Below are 17,482 nucleotides of genomic sequence, written 5' to 3'. Positions count from 1 at the left end.
ATTAGTTTGGTACTGTGCCTGGTTTGGAATATAAACTTGAACCCACTAGATGAGATTATAATAATACCGTAGATAAAATTTTGCAAGCACTCACACAGAGAACATTAATTATTTGGTCTGTCTAGGAGTACTGCCATTTTTCTGTTTGTGTTTTGAGATGGGGTCTCACTCTGTCACACAGTTTAGACTGTAGTGGTGTGATCATAGCTTATTGCAGCCTCGACCTCCTGGGCTCAAGCCATCCTCACACCTCAGCCTCCCAAGTATCTAGGACTACAGACACGCACCGCCGTACCTGGCTAATTTTTGTATTTTTTTCTGGAGATGGGGTCCAACTATATTGCTTAGCCTGGTCTCAAACTCCTGGGCTCAAGCAGTTGGCTCACCTTGGTCCCCCAAAGTGTTGGGATTACAGCTGTGAGCCACAACATCTGGCCCCCTTCTACCATCCTCCGAAAAATGCATCCTCCCTCTTTTGACAAATTATTCTGTCCTAACTCTACCCAACTTTGGGTTCCAGTGTGGCTAGCCAGGGTAATAACCCACCCTGGACTGCAAGCATAAACGCAGTTCTGCCTCTGGATATTATTAAGTTGGTACTAAGGGAAGAGGTCCCCTTTGGTAATGCTGCAAGTGGCCACAGTTCCAGAAAATCTGTTGAAAGAGTGAAGAACCCCAAGGGAGTATACTAATGTGTTGAAGTCCCTCAGTTTCATTGTCCTTGCGGTCCAGCTAACACAAAAACCTTGTATTCTTTTTGCTGAGCTATTACCAGGTATGTTTCTGAACATACTTTAAACTGAGATCCTTAACTAATAGAGTTTACAGGTTAATCCTCATAACAGTCCTGCCAGCTAGGATACCAGTTTATCTCCATTTGACAGATGTAAAAACTGTAGTTTGCAGAGATTAAATAACTTGCTCAGTGTCACACAGCTAGCAAGGCAGAGCCAGAGTTCTGTGTCCGGCTGCCAGATTGTACCATTCACCACTAAGCAGTATGGCCCACCTGGCTGCACTGGTGACACTCGGGTACAGATTTGTGCTTTGGAACTGTTGGGGAGTAGATTGGTTGTCAGCCTGGAGAGAGTTCTCCAGTGAGGTAAAAAGAGCTCTGTCCTTGTCTTTGCTCTTTTCTTTTCTTTTTTTTTTTTTTTTAAAGATGGGGTTTCACCATGATGGCCAGGCTGGTCTTGAACTCCTGACCTCAGGTGATCCACCCACCTCGGCCTCCCAAAGTGCTGGGATTACAGGAGTGAGCCACCGCACCCAGCCTGTCTTTGCCCTTTTCACAACAGTGACAGATTTTGACCCAGCATGAGGAAGAACTTTCAAAGAATTTCAGCTGCCAGAAAATGAAATGTCCTGGGGAGGCAGTGGACTTCCTGTTGCTGGCTATGCTGAAGCAGAGGCTGGTGAAATGCGAGCAGCTTTGTATTGAGGACTTAAGATTTGCAGTGAGTGGGGCTTGATGGCCTTTGCTCTCTTCTCACCACAGGGCATGCTCTTTTTAAGGGAGAAGAGATGAAATGCCACGACTAACAATAATGAATTACTGTGTTCTGCAGGTACTGAGTGTGTGCTTGATGCAGTTTGGCAGAAGGGTGAAATGCTGAAGAGGTGGGGTCCTGCCTTTAGGCAGTTTCAGTTCACTGGGAGATGTGTCAGTAGAGGAGAGGAAAAGGTAATGAGGGCTCAGAGGAAGGTCACCTAAGCCCGATTTAGGGTGGGGTAGGGGTGTCAAGAAAGACTCAGGAATCCAATGCTGGGGCTCTGAATCTTGAGTTCCTGCTGTGCCTGGCCCACTGTGCTAAGGCTGTGCGTCAGCTCAGTTCTTTCCCTGTTCCCGTCTACAGTGCGCACAGCACTTTCATTCTTGAGATTAACTGTTAGATAATGAATGCACTGATTGTCAGAGTCTTTTGTAATCAGATCAGAAAAGCATACAGCCATTGGCCATCTGGGAAATGAAAATAGCCATTGTTGCATAGATGTCTTGTTTATTTTTGACATGCTCACTGGCCCATACGGTTCTTGTTTTCTGCCTCACCATATGTCTTATTTCCTCAGTTGGATTGTGAATCCCTTAAAGGCAAAGACTTTCTCTTTTTGGTGTTTTATGTAATTCCTTTTTGTAGGTAGGTTTCATAGGTGATTGTAGACTGACTTTTGTAGTATTTTACTTTGTGGATACATTGCTTTTGAAAGACCAAAGGGCTTGTAACACACCCTTGGAACAGTGAACAATGTAACTGTTCTGTCTTAGCATTAGCTTTGTATCCTAACCTGTAGAGCCTTAGGAATGTTTGGAGCTGTCCATTTCTTGGGCTCCTGCTGCAGTACCTTAGGCCAACATTCTGTTACCCCTCCAGACTCCTCACTATCTATTATCGGTACCGTGCCACCCCTGCTCAGTAACTTTTCATGATCCTCCATAAATAAAATCCAAATTCTTTTAACATTTGTAATTTGCTAACACTGTACCTCAATGAATTCCTTTCTCACTGTTTCCCAGTATTGATAGTTGCTTCAATCACACTGGTTCCTTGGTCTCTTCCAGATACCTTATTCCTTATTTAGGAACTTGTTACTATTATTATTATGCATTCTCTACTATCTCAGTGCTCTTCCTTCAAGATTTCGTTCTGGTCTTTTCCTGAGATCTGCACTATACCCTTCCTCCTGCCCCCATCCTGGTACTTGCTTATTTATATTGTGTGTTAGTATCAGCATTAAGTATTTTGTGTTTATCTTCCACATAGTTTAAATTTCCTGTAATAACTTTTGAGCCACTTTAATTCCTGAATTTACCTAAAGCTAGGGTGACCAGCTTGTCCCAGTTTGCCTGAGACTGTCCTGGTTTTAGTGCTAAAAGTACCACATCCCAGGGAAACCCCTTTGTCTCGGGCAAACTGGGGCAGTTACCCTACTGTTAAAAGCCCAAGTTAAGTTATGCTTTTGGTCTATACGCATCCCACAGGTTAATTAGCCACATGTGCAGTGAGACTTTGCCTTAAACTGTTTTCCAAGCTAAAATATATGGGAACTGTTATCTCTACCCATCAAACATGTGCTGACTTTCTAAATGTACAAGATGTTAGGAAAGATAATAAAACATGGTTTTGTGGTCCTCAGGGAGTTAAAACTTTCCATATCATTTAGAGGTTAATTAACTATAATTATACTTTTCTTCTCATTTATATTTACAGATGAAAGGGGCTTGAGAAAATAAATTTGGATTTCTTGATTTCTTCCCAGGTAGTGGTGAAGCCCTTGGCCCGTCGTGCTATCCCTTGCCCTTGTGTCATGTGAGCAGGCACAAAAACCTTCTAATTTAGAAGGTTTTTCTGTGATGCTTTTTGCTTACCACACACTGAAGCTAATTTCCTGCTTTCTCTATATTCATGAGGCTTCCTTGTGGTGTCCTAGGAAGTGCTTGGTGGTGTAAATGATCCCACCGTGCCTGATAGCATAGCACAGAGCTGGGAGAGATGAGCCTGGTGGGTTGTCACAGGCAGGCCAGCCGGCCGTCTCTAGCACACCACCCTTTCACTGCGTAAAAAGCACAAGTGTATAGTCTCCCTGAAAACTTGACATCTCTCAGAGCTTTGAAGCTTTTATTAGGATTTTTTTCTTCAAGATCACTGATTTAACATGTGAACAAGAGCAGTCTCAGCACCCTTCTCTTTAGATGTCCTATCTGGAAAGAGGCCACTTTGTGTCTTCTTTTTCTTCCCTGTCTATAAGCTAGTTTTCTGGCCCACAGTGTTTCAGTGCATGGCAGTAGCTTATGACAGTACCTCTTCAGCATTCCTTATTATTTATTTAAATTACGAGCACATAACTTACTTGAGCAGACAGCTGTACTACATGATCCAAATATTTTAAAGACTGGTTCTGCATGAGCAAAATTTAGCATTATCAAATAAAACTCATGTCACTAACTTGACACTTAATTTAATTATCATAGTAGGAAGACCCAGTTGTAGCACATCCTCAGAAGTGCCCTTGTTTACTTTTTTCTTCCCCTCTATCCCGCTGTACTTCTGTTCTTTGCTCTCTTCCAAGGGCTCATTTCCATTCCGTAAGAAAAAGCTGTGTGACACTTAAAAGACCCTGGCCCAGAAAGTCCTCCTTTCACTTTTTTTTTTTTGGCTGTTGTTAATGTGTCTCTTGTTCATTTTTTTCTTTAGTAGTTTTATTTTGGAATGGATTTGAATTTGTAAGAATTGTACAAAAAAGTAGAGTTAATGTGAACTCTTCAGCTAGCTTCCGCTAATGTTAATAGCTTATGTAACCTTGGTAAATAACTCAACTAGAAAACTAACAATACTATTAGCTAAACTGCAGGTTTTATTCACATTTGCCTAGTTGTATTCACATTTCCCTAGTTTTTCCACAAATGTTCTTCACCTGTTTCAGGTTTCCATCCAGGATACTATATAGCATTTAGTTGTCATGTTTCCTTATTCTCAGTGTCTCAGTCTGTTACAGTTTTTTCATTTCATCTTTTAAGACTTTGACGTGTTTTTTCTATTGAATTAGATTTTTTTTTTTTTTTTTTTGAGATGGAGTCTTGCTCTGTCACCCAGGCTGTAGTGTAGTGGTGCGATCTTGGCTCACTGCAACCTCTGCCTCCCAAGTTTGAGCAATTCTTCTGCCTCAGCCTCTTGAGTAGCTGGGATTATAGGCACACACCACCAAGCCCAGGTAATTTTTTGTATTTTTAGTAGAGACAAGGTTTCACTATGTTGACCAGGCTGCTTTTGAACTCCTGACCTCAAATGATCCGCCTGCCTCGGCCTCCCAAAGTGCTAGGATTATAGGCGTAAGAATTAGATATTTATTTCACCCCAAATAATGTATATTAAAGGTCTTTAAACATAGAAATATACTAATACAAAAGGAATGATTTTCAAATTACCAGATTTCTGTTCTAATAAACCACCCCCTAAAAATGTCATCAAATTGTCTTTTTAAAATACAGACATAATTTTAGACTTAGAGAAAAGTTGCAAATAACAGAAGAATCTGTGGATACCCTTTCCTCAGATTCCCCAGATTTCCCTCAGATTGTTGTTCAGTTAGTGTCTTGTAGTATGCCTCTTCATTTGGATTTGTCTGATGTCGTCTTTTGATTAAGCAGAGGATTTTGGGGGAGACGACCAGAGAGGTGGTATCCCATTCCCTTGTGTCATATGAGCAGGCACAAGACAGCAACATGGTTGATTACTGGTGATGTTAACCTTGATCACTTCAGGTTAAAGTGGTATCTGTCAGGTTTCTCCTCTAGAAAGTGACTGTTTTTCCTTTTCCATACCGTTTGTTAGTAGCAAATCACTAAGTGTAGCTCTCGTTCATGGGATTGGGAATTAAGCTGCACATCCTGGAGGGAGGAGAATCACAAATTTGTGGACATACCTTAAAACTACCACAGTAATTAGTTAATACTTCCGGGAAGATAGCTTTGTGCTTATACAGATAACCTGTTTCTCCTTAAAAGTTTGCTCACTGAATTTAGCATTCATCAATGCACATTGCACACGGCAACCATTCAGTCTATGACATTGAGTCTTTGATGGTTTCTTGATCCTTACTGTGATGTTCTAATCATGATTTTGCTTCCCTTATTTCTCCTACATTTATTAATTGGAATTCCTTTGTAAGGAAGATTTGTCTCTTTTCGTCCATTTATCTTTTATTCAATCATCTGTTTACAACAGTGTGGATTCACAGATACTTTTTAATTGACATTCTAATCGGGCATTTTTGTTATTTCTTTGGTTCCTCAGATTGTTCCAGCTTTGGCCATTGGGAGTTCTTTCATGTTGGCTCTTGTATCCTGTGGAAATGCTGTGCCCTCCTTTTTTTCACACCCATTTTCTTATTTTCTGGTATTCTGGCACTACTGGAGGCTACAGATTCGTCTTCTGTTTCCCCTCCCCCAGCCTGGGAATCAGCCATTTCTTCAAAGAGCCCTGGTCCTTTTTATTGGAAAATGGTACTTAAAAAGCATAATCTGGGTACTGAGTATGCATGTTATTGCTGGAGGGTCACTTCCTTGAGAACTTTCAGAGGGCAGAGCTAGAAAACATACACATGTGTACTGGCCCAGGTGTATACACATCTGTTACTGCATCTCTGTTCGTATGTTTATTAAGGCAGGCGTAAGTTCGTTCTGCTATCTCAGGCTCTAATCTAGCCCCTCGGGGTTCACTCCCAGATTTGTGCTTTTGCTTTTTGATGATGGAGTATGGGCAGTAGAGCAGTTAAACCTGGTTTCTGTATTTACTTTTTGCTGAGTGCTGTAGCTCATTGGTGAGAAAGGGATCTTTTGGCTTAACTCTCATGGACACATTGTATCAGAAAGGTGGTCCTCATCACACCTCTGAGAGGTCCTCCAGAGCTGAGATGGCTACAACGTTGCAGGTGAAAAACACCTGCTTTTCAGGTGCTTCACTTCTCACCTTTCACATGGTACATGCCCAGTTGTATGTTCTAAGCCTTGTTTCAGATAATTTTAAGAGTTGTCACTTTAATAACCATCTCTAACACAGGGGTCAGCAACCTTTTCTGTGAAGTGCAGTAAATATTTTAGGCCTTGTGGACCATAAGGTATTTGTTTCAAGTACTCACCTCTATCTTTGTCTTGTGAAAGCAGCCATAGATGGTACATGAACGAATGAGTATGGCTATGTCTTAATAAAATTTTGTTTACAAAAACAGGGGTTTTTATTTGGCCCGTGGGCCATGGTTTACCATCCCTTGGACCCATTAAATATATTCTTCTTTTCATTGTCTCATTCTCACTGCATTCTTGGGCTTGATACGTTAACATTTGTGCATCAGTAAAAGCAATCTGGTTTCTAGAAAAGAGGGGCAGTCTGTGAGCTTTCTCTTCCTAAATACAGTTGGTTTATGGTACTAGTGTGGTCACACAAGCTCTGTCTCTTCCCTCCCTTTATTACTTCTGCTTCCCTTCTGAGGAAACTGAAATCCTGTGGTAGTTTTCTTTTTTGTTTTTAAGTGATTTATTTTTTTGAGCCTGTTGACCAGGCTGGAGTACAGTGGCATGATCACAGCTCATTGCAACCTCCACCTCCTGGGTTCAAGTGACTCTCCTGCCTCAGCCTCCCGAGTAGCTGAGATTACAGGCATGTACTACCATGCCCAGTTAATTTTTTTTTTTTTTTGTATTTTTAATAGAGACTAGTTTCGTCGTGTTGGCCAGGTTGGTCTTGAACTCCTGACTTAGGGTGATCCTCCCACCACGGCCTCCCAAAGTGCTAGGATTACAGACATAAGGCACTGTGCCCGGCCTTTAAGTGAATTTTTATTTCAGTATAACATGCATAACAAGTTTGTATAAGTCTTAGCACTGGATGAATTTTTTTTTTTTAGCATTGTTTGAAGAGTCTGTTTTTAGATGAGTTTGCTAAGAAAGGTGGCACAGTATGTGATGATTCCATGTAAAGAAGTCAGTGTTACAGGACTGTGTTGCCTGTCTGAACTGGCATGGTTAGTTTAATTGTTTAAATTAAGGGCCTGCTTATAACTGGTATCTAAGATTTACTGGCGAGGAGAGAGGGTCGAGTATTCAGTGGCCCAGAATCTGCTATGGGAATTGATAAGGTTTATATTCAAGGAGCTAGAGATGCTTTAAATTATATACATTTGAATTATTCAATCCATTTTATTTATACATAAACACACACACACACACACACACACACACACACACACCTTGTCATCCTACATTTTTTTCTCATTGGAATTCAATTAAGGCCAATATCTGAACTTTAATACAGTTTTGGTACTTGCTGTATGTCACTACAGTACATTTAATTGTATGTAATTATAGAAAAAGACTATTGGATTGGATATCAGAACACTTGGTTATAAGTGCCGAGTTTACTGCTTATTTTTAAAATCTTAGGATAGTGATTTAACCCCTTTGGGTCCAAATCCTTTATCTGTGTATGAAGGAAACCATCTGCCTTCCTACCTTACAGGTTGTTGAAAGCATCAGACAGAACAGATGTTCTATTTATAGCTCTTTAATGGATATGTAGGCAAGCAGTGGCAGTTCTGTGACTTTTCTCTAACTTACATATCGTTTACCCAAACAGCCCTTATCTTCCAGCCAGCTTGACTGCTTCACCATATTGAATTACTAGTTTCTCTTTGTAACTAGAAGAACTGCCCAACTCGTGGTGGACAGAACCATGTGTCATGTCGTGATTTTATTCATTCTTGCATTCAGCACTCTTTTAACAGGCACCTGCCCTGTGCCAGACACCATTCTAGGCACTAACGTTTCAGCAGTGAATAAAATCAGTCCATCTTCTACCCCCATGGAGCATGTAATCCTGTGGGTAATGAGGCATTAATTAAAAAAATATAATTGTAGCTTTGATAAGTGGTAGAATTACAAGTATATAGTGCTTTGATAAGTGAATTTAATCTAAATAGGAAGGTTTTAAAAAGATGGAAAGAATATTCCATGAAATGAGAAGAAGCATTGTCCCATGAGGGATTAATAGGCCAACACTGTAGGCAGAGAAATAAGGGTGAGGGAGACTGGTAGCTGGCTGGGTGTGCAGGGCTCCCAGGCCACAAGTGGAGGCTTGTCTTCAAAATAGAAGTGAGCTCAAGCTATTTGCACTGAATTTGACATGAGCAGATTTTAAGTAAATCTTAAGGGGCAGTTACTAAAACTAGCCTTGTACATTTTTAAGAACTTCAAATCAAAGTTATTGCAACTCAGATTTGTTATAACGTATTTGTTAAAGAGAGGATTGTTTTGAGACTGTAGTTTCATTCTTCATGAATTGGTAGGTGTTTGTGGATTGTCAGCAAACATTTTGTCAGTGCTAAAGGTTTTTATAATGATAGAAATAGGCAAAGTAGATCAGGACACTCACTTTTCTACTGCTGATCCTGGAGACAGATGGCCTAAAATGTTCTGTATCTAGTTGACTTTTAGTTCTTGAAATTAAGATTTAATGATGAGCAAGCTTTAAATTGTAGAAAATTATTCTTTCAAAAGCATATTATGCCTTTTGTGTTGGCTTCTTATATTTATTTCTTTTAATCTTTCCTTTTAACTCAAACTATATTTTAAGGTTTTGTTGCCTACTAAATTATAGTATGGGTGCAGAAGGAAACTTGATTTGGTATGCGAATTTTGCATACCAAACATTTTACATTCAGTGAAGCTGAGCTCTGTTTCTCCTTCCTTAGAAAAGGGATCAAAGACATTGGTTTGAGAGATCAAGTCATGTGTTAATAGAACACAAATGTTCCATCAAGAAATATGCTGAAGGAGAAGGTGTAGTTTATTTCTTCTCCAGAAAGTCTTCCAACTGATAAATAATGAGACGTAGTATGGCATAGAAAAAAAGTACAAGTACACTCAGGTCAGCCTTTCTAGTTCAACCAGCTCAGACCCCTGAGCCATTTTTGCCTCTTTCCGCACCTTGGAGAACAAGAGAACAGTGCCTTGTCGTTACTGTTCGCTTTATGAGGATGTGAAGTGCGTACAGTGCCTGGCACCTGGCGGGCGGTGGCGAGTGTTCTTACTATCCTCATCAGCGTCCTTCTGAAACAATCCTTCTAGGTCCCACAGTGATCATTAGTGTTTTATGACAAAGTAGCTTACACAATATTTTTCTTTTTTTGAAGGAGAAATTGTCGTAAATGAAGTCAATTTTGTGAGAAAATGCATCGCAACAGACACAAGCCAGTACGATTTGTGGGGAAAGCTGATATGCAGTAACTTCAAAATCTCCTTTATTACAGATGACCCAATGCCATTACAGGTGTGTTTTATTCGTGCTCTGTTTAATTGTATCAAGGTTTTTAACTCTAAGCAGTATGTATTATAAAACATAGGTATGGAAAAATGATAATAAAATTATTAGGTAATGTTTGGGATAAATTATATTAAAATTTGAAGTTTAAGAAGAATGTTGGAACTTGCTTGAGGAGTATAATTAGAGGATTGTAAGTCACCTTGCTTTAGTTACCCTCTGTGATCATTGGTTATGTGACCTTTTCGTTAAGGAAGTTATTCCCTCTTTTCCAGATCTTTAACCTGCTTATAAAAATGACATAAAGAGAAAAAATTACTTGCTAAAATGATTTTATAAATGGCACATGTTTTACTGATTTCATTGGCTTTTTGTTGTTGGGTTTTGGTTGGTTGGTTTTGAGCCTGGATCTCGCTCCGTCTCCCAGGCTGGAGTGCAGTGGTGCGATCTCGGCTCACTGCAGCCTCTGCTTCCTGGGCTCAAGCTGTCCTACCACCTCAGCCTCCTGAGTAGCTGGAGGAGTACAGGCTCATGCTACCGCTCCTGGCTAACTTTTTAATTTTTTGTAGAGACAGGGTTTTGTTATGTTGCCCAGACTGAGCTCAAGCATTCTGCCTGCCTCAGCCTTCCGAAGTGCTAGAGTACAGGCGTGAGCCACTACACCCAGCCTACCTTTTTTTTTTAATTGATTAGTTCTTTTCCTAAAATTCAAATTCTAGTTTCTAGGAAGAGTGAAGAAAAGTATCGATTTAAAAATTTAATAGCCCTCTTGATATTTTAAGTTCTTACTGGAAAGTAATAGTTCCATATAATTTTGGTTTTTAGAAGTTCAGGCGTTCATGTGATTAACTTAAAAATCCCGGACTTTCTCCCAGCCATTTTCTTTTTGATTTATAAAGTATTATACACAGTTACCCCTAAATCTGTCTTTATAATAGTGATTGTTCTCTAATGAAATATTTGCATATGAACTATAGACTTTTTAATTTAAGGATCTAATAATTTAATGTAAGTATATTTCATGTAGTCATCCACTAATTTGCTATATTACTGTATTGCACAAATATTTACTGTATATTTGTGTGTCATTACAGTCTTGTGTAGGCATGTTTATACTAAAGTTTCTTTTCTTTTTTTGAGGCGGAGTTTTTGCTCTTGTTGCCCGGGCTGGAGTGCAGTGGCGCGATCTCAGCTCACTGCCACCACCATCTCCTGGGTTCAAGTGATTCTCCTGTCTCAGCCTCCCAAATAGCTGGGATTACAGGCATGTACCACCACGGCCGGCTAATTTTGTATTTTTAGTAGAGACGGGTTTCCGTATTGGTCGGGCTGGTCTCAAACGCCAAACCTCAGGTGATCCGCCTGCCTTGACCTCCCAGAGTGCTGAGATTACAGGTGTGAACCACCGTGCCCAGATTATTTAGACTAAATTTAAGGGACTTAAAGATATCTACTGTGTAGGGGCAATAGCTTATTTGGATATAGGCTTTGGGTGTTTCTCTTTGTTTTTAGCTTCATAATGATCCCTGGCCCCAGATTTCACTGTAAATAAGAAGCAGATACCTGGAACAGCTTAAATCCAGTACCACGATTAGGAAAAAAATAAACCAATGGCCTATTGACAGCAGATTGGTAGTGTTAACTATGTCCGTAGTTTGAAAATGCATCTGAAGTATTTGTTAACAAGTTTAAAAAAAAAAAAAGAGCTATGGTTTGCCAAAACCTTTTTCTAACAGTTTTTATTTCTAATGGACTTTGTGCTTTAAAAAGATAGTTATTGTCCACTTTAAAATCTTCATTGTGAAAATCAAACATGATTTTACCCATTTAAAATCTGATGACCTAAGGGCCCTTTTTTCTTTAATATGTTGTGGCCAGCTCATCCAGATCTAGACATGCAGATGTTTGCTGGTAAAGTGATTGATGATATTCCCTATATTGGATATTAAGATTGTGGTGTACATTTTAACCTAAGTTCTGTAAACATTAGAATGACCTTAGCTACCTAGACAAAAGCATTTTATGCTTTGTAGAGATGGTTGTCACGGCCGGGCATGGTGGCTCACGCCTGTAATCCAAGCACTTTGGAGGCCAAGGCGGGCGGATCACCTGATCGGGAGGTCAAGACCAGCCTGACCAACCTGGTGAAACCATGTCTTTTTTATTAAAAAATAAAAAAATTTTAAAAAGAGATATTTGTCACAGTTTAAGGCTTATACTACCATTGTGAGATTATTGGGGAAAGAATTAATATGAACATAATTTTTTATTCCAGAAATTCCATTACAGAAACCTTCTTCTTGGTGACCATGATGTCCCTTTAACATGTATTGAGCAAATTGTCACAGGTATGTAGTATTCTGTACATACTCTAGAGTCGATTCCACTCTAGAAGTACTGTTTGAAAATAACTTCACACCTCTCAGCGTACTTGGATTGGAGTTTTGTTTCTGTAAGTTTACTTTTGTCATTTTTTTGAATCCTAGGAACATTAATGAAACAGGGAGACGTCAATAAATTATTTTAAAAAGAGGATATAAAATGTAACTTTCCATAGTTTCTAAAAGTTTTGTCCTCTTTTTAATTAAAATTTTAATCATTAAATGTATCTAGTTAAAACCAACCCCCAAGTTCTAGGAGTTACAGACAAGTATGAATTATTCTAGACAAGCAGAGCGCAAGTGGTGGGTGACCTTGCAATTATTTTCACTAAGAATTTGTAATATAGGGTGAGTAATAAGAAATAATTGTTATGCATTTTATTTTGTTTTTTTTTTTTTGTTTTTTTGTTTTTTCTGTTTTAGTAAATGACCACAAGAGGAAGCAGAAAGTCCTAGGCTCCAACCAGAAACTGAAGTTTAATCCAACAGAGTTAATTATTTATTGTAAAGACTTCAGAATTGTCAGATTTCGCTTTGATGAATCAGGTCCCGAAAGTGCTAAAAAGGTAATACTGTTAAATTTTATGACGTTCTGGGTTCTGCACTATATTTTCTGATTTCAATTCTGTATGGCAGTTTTCATTTCTCAATTGCTCAGATGTTTTTTAGAAGAAGTTATCAGATACCTTCTTAAGGAGTCAAAGCCAAGAATATTAATAGAACTATTTCCTTGGATTATTTTATGGCTGTTTTAAAGTATTCTATATAATTTTTAATCAGCTTCTAAAATCTTAAAGACTCACATGTGGAAATTATCTTTTTTTTTTTTTTTTTTTTTTTTACATTAAGATCATTAGTTGTCAGTTTCTTTCTTGGTTAAAAAGGTTGAAAAGTTGGCAATATACTGTAATTAAGGTTTGTTTAGGCTTTTCATTCAGTACTGCAGAATTTTAAAAGCCTAAACAAACCTTAAGTTACAATATATTGCTACTGGAAAGTCTGTTACTCTGCATTTGCTGCAGCACAGACTAGAACAGGAGGGGCATGCTAGGTATACCAGCTTCACTCTTCTGGCCAAGCAAAACGTGGAATCAAAGAAGAGGAACTTCTTGGCCTTGACTCATACTTTACAAGTAGGGTGATAAAACATCTGGAAAGCCGGGGAAAAATAAGGGAGTTAAAAAGCTACCAGCTTTGAGTTGCCCGTGTTGAAGCGTCACTCAAGTCAATTCATAATATTTCTTTAAACCACTAATAATTATTAGGCCGACTTACCTAAACCTTACATAATGTAAGTCTAGCTTATGAATTGACTTTGTTCTAGTCTGTGCTGCAGCAAACGCAGAGTAACAGACTTTCCAGTAGGAAACCTGCTCGTGCGTATTGAGAGTAGAGCAGCAGGATCTCAGTAGAACAGGAAGTGGCTTTCTCTCAGAATGGAGGCAGCCTTTGCACCACTAAGCAATGAGTGCCTTTGTTTTCCGTGGTCAGTCAACTGACTGCAGTATATTTTCTGTTGATATCAAAACAAGGCTGTCAAAAATATTGTAAGGCAGCAGTCTTCGTATACTTGGTGAAGAGGTGGCAGATTTGTTTTTAGAATGAGAACCAACAGTTTCTTTATAGGAATGCAAGCAGGAGATGAATATCTGAAAATATATGACTGTCTAACATAGTAGAGTGGTTGTAGGCTCCTTTATGGGTAAAAGTTTTCAAATAGTATGTACAGCCATCTCTCAGCATGCTGCGTTATTGAAAAATCATTTAGATAACTCTTAAAGCCTCTTTCACCTGTTCGATTGTGCTTTTTTAATTTTGGCGTTTTACTAATGTAACATGGCTATTCTTACATAGAAGGACTTCCAAATTCATTATGTATTAGATTGTACATAAAATATTTTAGACAAGTTACTTCCTCAAGCTTATTTATGCTTATAATTTAATGGATTAAAGCATCAGAGACCTGCTTATGAAAACCAGATGTGTAGCATCTCAAGATTAGGGATATCACAGAACTTGTTAGATTGAGTTAGGACACCATATTCTTAAAGAAATTGATAGAATTGGCCTGATCTCTTTCAGAAAGTTTAATTCTCTCTCTTTTACTGTATTTTTAAGTTGACATTATTTTAATGAGTAGAAATAATTATTTGGTAGTTCTCGAGCTGTCTGTAGTACTTGTTGGACATTTTTGATATTGAGGCAGTGTGCTAAATTTTGCAAGTTTAAAGGATAAGATGCAGTTTCTTGCCATAGAGAGCTTAAATCTAGTGAAGAAGAGAAAGCATGAAAAAAATGAAAAATAATAGTACAAAGTGGCTGCATAAAAGTTGTTTCTACACAGTTGATTTCCAGATGAACAGAGCATAATAAGTGCTGTGGGAATTCAGAATATTGCCTGTGTGTTGTGCTGTTGGTTCATGGAGAGGGCCTCGCTAAACCGTCTGCACAAAACAATCCCGTCCCTCGTGTGTCCTTTCCTAAGACCAAGTGTCAGACAAAAATCTTTTCCCCAGTATTCTAAAAGATAAAAAATATGTGGCTCTTTGTCTTTTGTATAGTCATGGGGGTTGCGGGGCAGGGAAGGGTACGGAATAAAAAACAGATGCAATCAGAATATAGAGTTTTTGGTTTTGTTTTCTGATTTACATGTTTCAAACACATGGTTAAGTTGTATGTGGCTACCACATCTTGATGACTTTGTGAATCAAAAACAAAAATTCTGGCATATTCTTTTATTTCAAGCAAAAATTTTTCCTCTAAAATTTGGTAGCAGTTAGGAAGTTACGGCTTATTTTTACTTCCTGGAAGCTTTGAATACTGTTTTCTCTGGAAAATGCTTTGATATTTTGTCAGTTGCTTTAAAATAACCAAATGCATTTTTGAAGTTCTCTGGTGGGTAAACCATTGATTAATTTTGAAATACCTAATACATTTATATTTTTGTTTTGAAAAATGAAATTTGAAAAGACTACATTGGTTCACGTTTTGTTAAATGCTCTAAAACCTTCCGATTGTCTTGTTGACGTTGTCTAATTTGTATTACAACAAAATTAGATTGCTTTGTGCACTTGTACTCACTTCTGTTCATCCTCGTTATTCTTGAGCTGTCACAGGAAAGTGATACTTGGAAAAGGTCTATATAAAGAAAAAAGGAATTTGATGATGCAGAATTGGACAGCTAACCTCATAGCAACTTTGAGCCACCTCTTTTTTTTTTTTTTTTTTTTTTTTGCATAACCTTTGCTCAAAACTGAAGGATAAAAAAAGTTTTTAGTGATTTATCTATATACCTATCTATGTAGATAAAGATAAATATGTAGATACATGATGACAAGTGAAATATATGCCCTTTGTCTCCACTCTATTCTCCGATTAGTTCGTTGTGAGCCACTTGTTCAGGCATATTTTATAGAAGTGAATTCTATTCATCTAATTAGAGAACAAGTTGGCCTTTTTATGAACTGTCATTTTTGACTTGAATCTGATACTCATTTGTTGGTGGCTTTCAGGCCACAGAAATAAAGAAAACCACTTTTGTGTGCAGATGAGATAGAACTTAATGAGGTTTGAGTGTTTCCTGGATTTGAGCTTTTTCGGTACTATACCCCAGGTGGTCTTAGAAGAGAAACCATCTACTGTGACTGCTTCTGGCTTCTGTCCAGAGAAGATTATCAGCTTTGGTCCAAAAGTTGATTTAAAAGTAGTTTACTTCTTTTTCTCCAAAAAAATATCTACCGTAATTTAATGTCTTTAATACCAGCATTTTCTTCATTTCCTATGGTAGCCAGGACAAATGAACTATTTCAGATCTTTCAAAAACTCTTAGGATGGAATGTAGGAATCTGGACTTAAGTTTTTAAAATAGTGTGTATGAAAAAGTACAAAGAATGGGGCCCTGGCTTTCCTTCTCTTCTCAGAGTGTTCCACAGTAACAGCCTGAAGACAACCCAGGTGCACAAGTTTGTATGTGCCTTAGTGTGTGTACCCAAAGAGACCCTTTCTTAGGTCATATGAACATAAGTTATACACCAACAGTTAACTACTGAAAAACTGAATAAATTTAGTTCAAGTTCTGCCATCCCGCAAAAAATCAGTCAGTAATTAAACTGACTTGCAGTTTTACAACATTTTTAGAGACTTCTTTCAATGTAGATGCTATTATACATACTCATTTGTTTCCTAACCTAATGTGATATTGTGCTGTTTTTAAGGGGCTTTTAAAAAATACGCTGTGTTGCATTTTGCCTTGAAAATAGGCTTTGTTTCTTTTTTGCCTCGTGGCCACAAAAAAAAATGTCCATAATCAATGATCTGTGAATTTCTTGTCTATAAACAAAGCATGTGACTGCTTTCTAATTGTTTTAGAGAATGTGATAGACGTTACTATTATTGGCTTGGAGCATTTTTTTTCCTTAATATATTGGTACTTTTGTCAGCTAGTATTAGTGTAGCCACTGCTGGTCACAGAGCACCTTTAGAAAGCTACCAAAATGATGCTACAAAATGCAGATACCTTCAGGTCTTTACTCAAGTCTGTGTAGAGAGGTCTTTCTTGGTCTCCTTCTCTACTTTTTAACCTGCTTCCCTCTTCTCTCACTATAACACTTCATATTCACCTTCCCTGCTCTATTTTTTTCCTCCTTTAAGATTCATAGTTATCTGACTTTCTGTATTTTTTCTTCTTCATCTTGTTTAGTCTGCCTTCCCACTAAAATGTAAGCTTCCTGAGGACAGGGATTAGTGTTTGTTTTGTTCACTGAATCTGCAGGGCTTAGAACATTGTAGGTACTCAGTAAATATTTGTTAAATGAATGAGAAATGTGGCCTTTACCGTTAAGGAATTGACCTTAATGGTAGAAGTGTAAAGAACCACCTATGTCCTACTTTTTATCCACATTGTAACTATTATGTGAATACCTTGCAAATAAAGCAACATAAGCACAACTAACTAAAGAGACACTTTGTATTGAAACTGTTGTTGTAGGTTTCTGGAATTAATACTCTGAAATTGGCTCCTTCTAGGAAGGCTTGTGAAGAGAGTAGTGTTGAACAGACATGACAATTTCTTAGCATCGTTGGCTAAGAGGAGTAGGACTTCCCAGGCAGAGTGTGACAGAGGAGATGGCTAGGGCTAAGTCAGACAGAATGTGTACAAACCTGTTTTTCTCTGACCTGAGATTCCTGAGAGAATACTGGGAAGGTAACAGTTGTCTGATGAGGAGAGCCAGTTTTGTGAAGAATCAAGAATGAGGAGATTTAATTTGTTACGCAGCTGTCTGGGAACCA

General features: G+C 38.3%; 1 protein-coding gene across 1 annotated transcript in view; it reads left to right on the top strand.

Moving 5' to 3' along the window:
- The window catches only part of MTMR10 (myotubularin related protein 10), a 50,060-nt gene that overhangs the window by 5,272 nt on the left and 27,306 nt on the right, over positions 1-17,482 (top strand). The window contains exons 3-5 of the mRNA XM_003940552.4: positions 9,685-9,821; positions 12,088-12,160; positions 12,617-12,759. Coding sequence (XP_003940601.2) covers positions 9,685-9,821; positions 12,088-12,160; positions 12,617-12,759 — 353 coding nt within the window. The remainder of the gene's footprint in view (positions 1-9,684; positions 9,822-12,087; positions 12,161-12,616; positions 12,760-17,482) is intronic.

Source organism: Saimiri boliviensis, chromosome 5, assembly GCF_048565385.1.
Source record: "Saimiri boliviensis isolate mSaiBol1 chromosome 5, mSaiBol1.pri, whole genome shotgun sequence".
In the NCBI taxonomy this organism is placed as follows: Eukaryota; Metazoa; Chordata; class Mammalia; order Primates; family Cebidae; genus Saimiri; species Saimiri boliviensis.
This window is presented reverse-complemented; position numbering and strand designations above follow the sequence as displayed.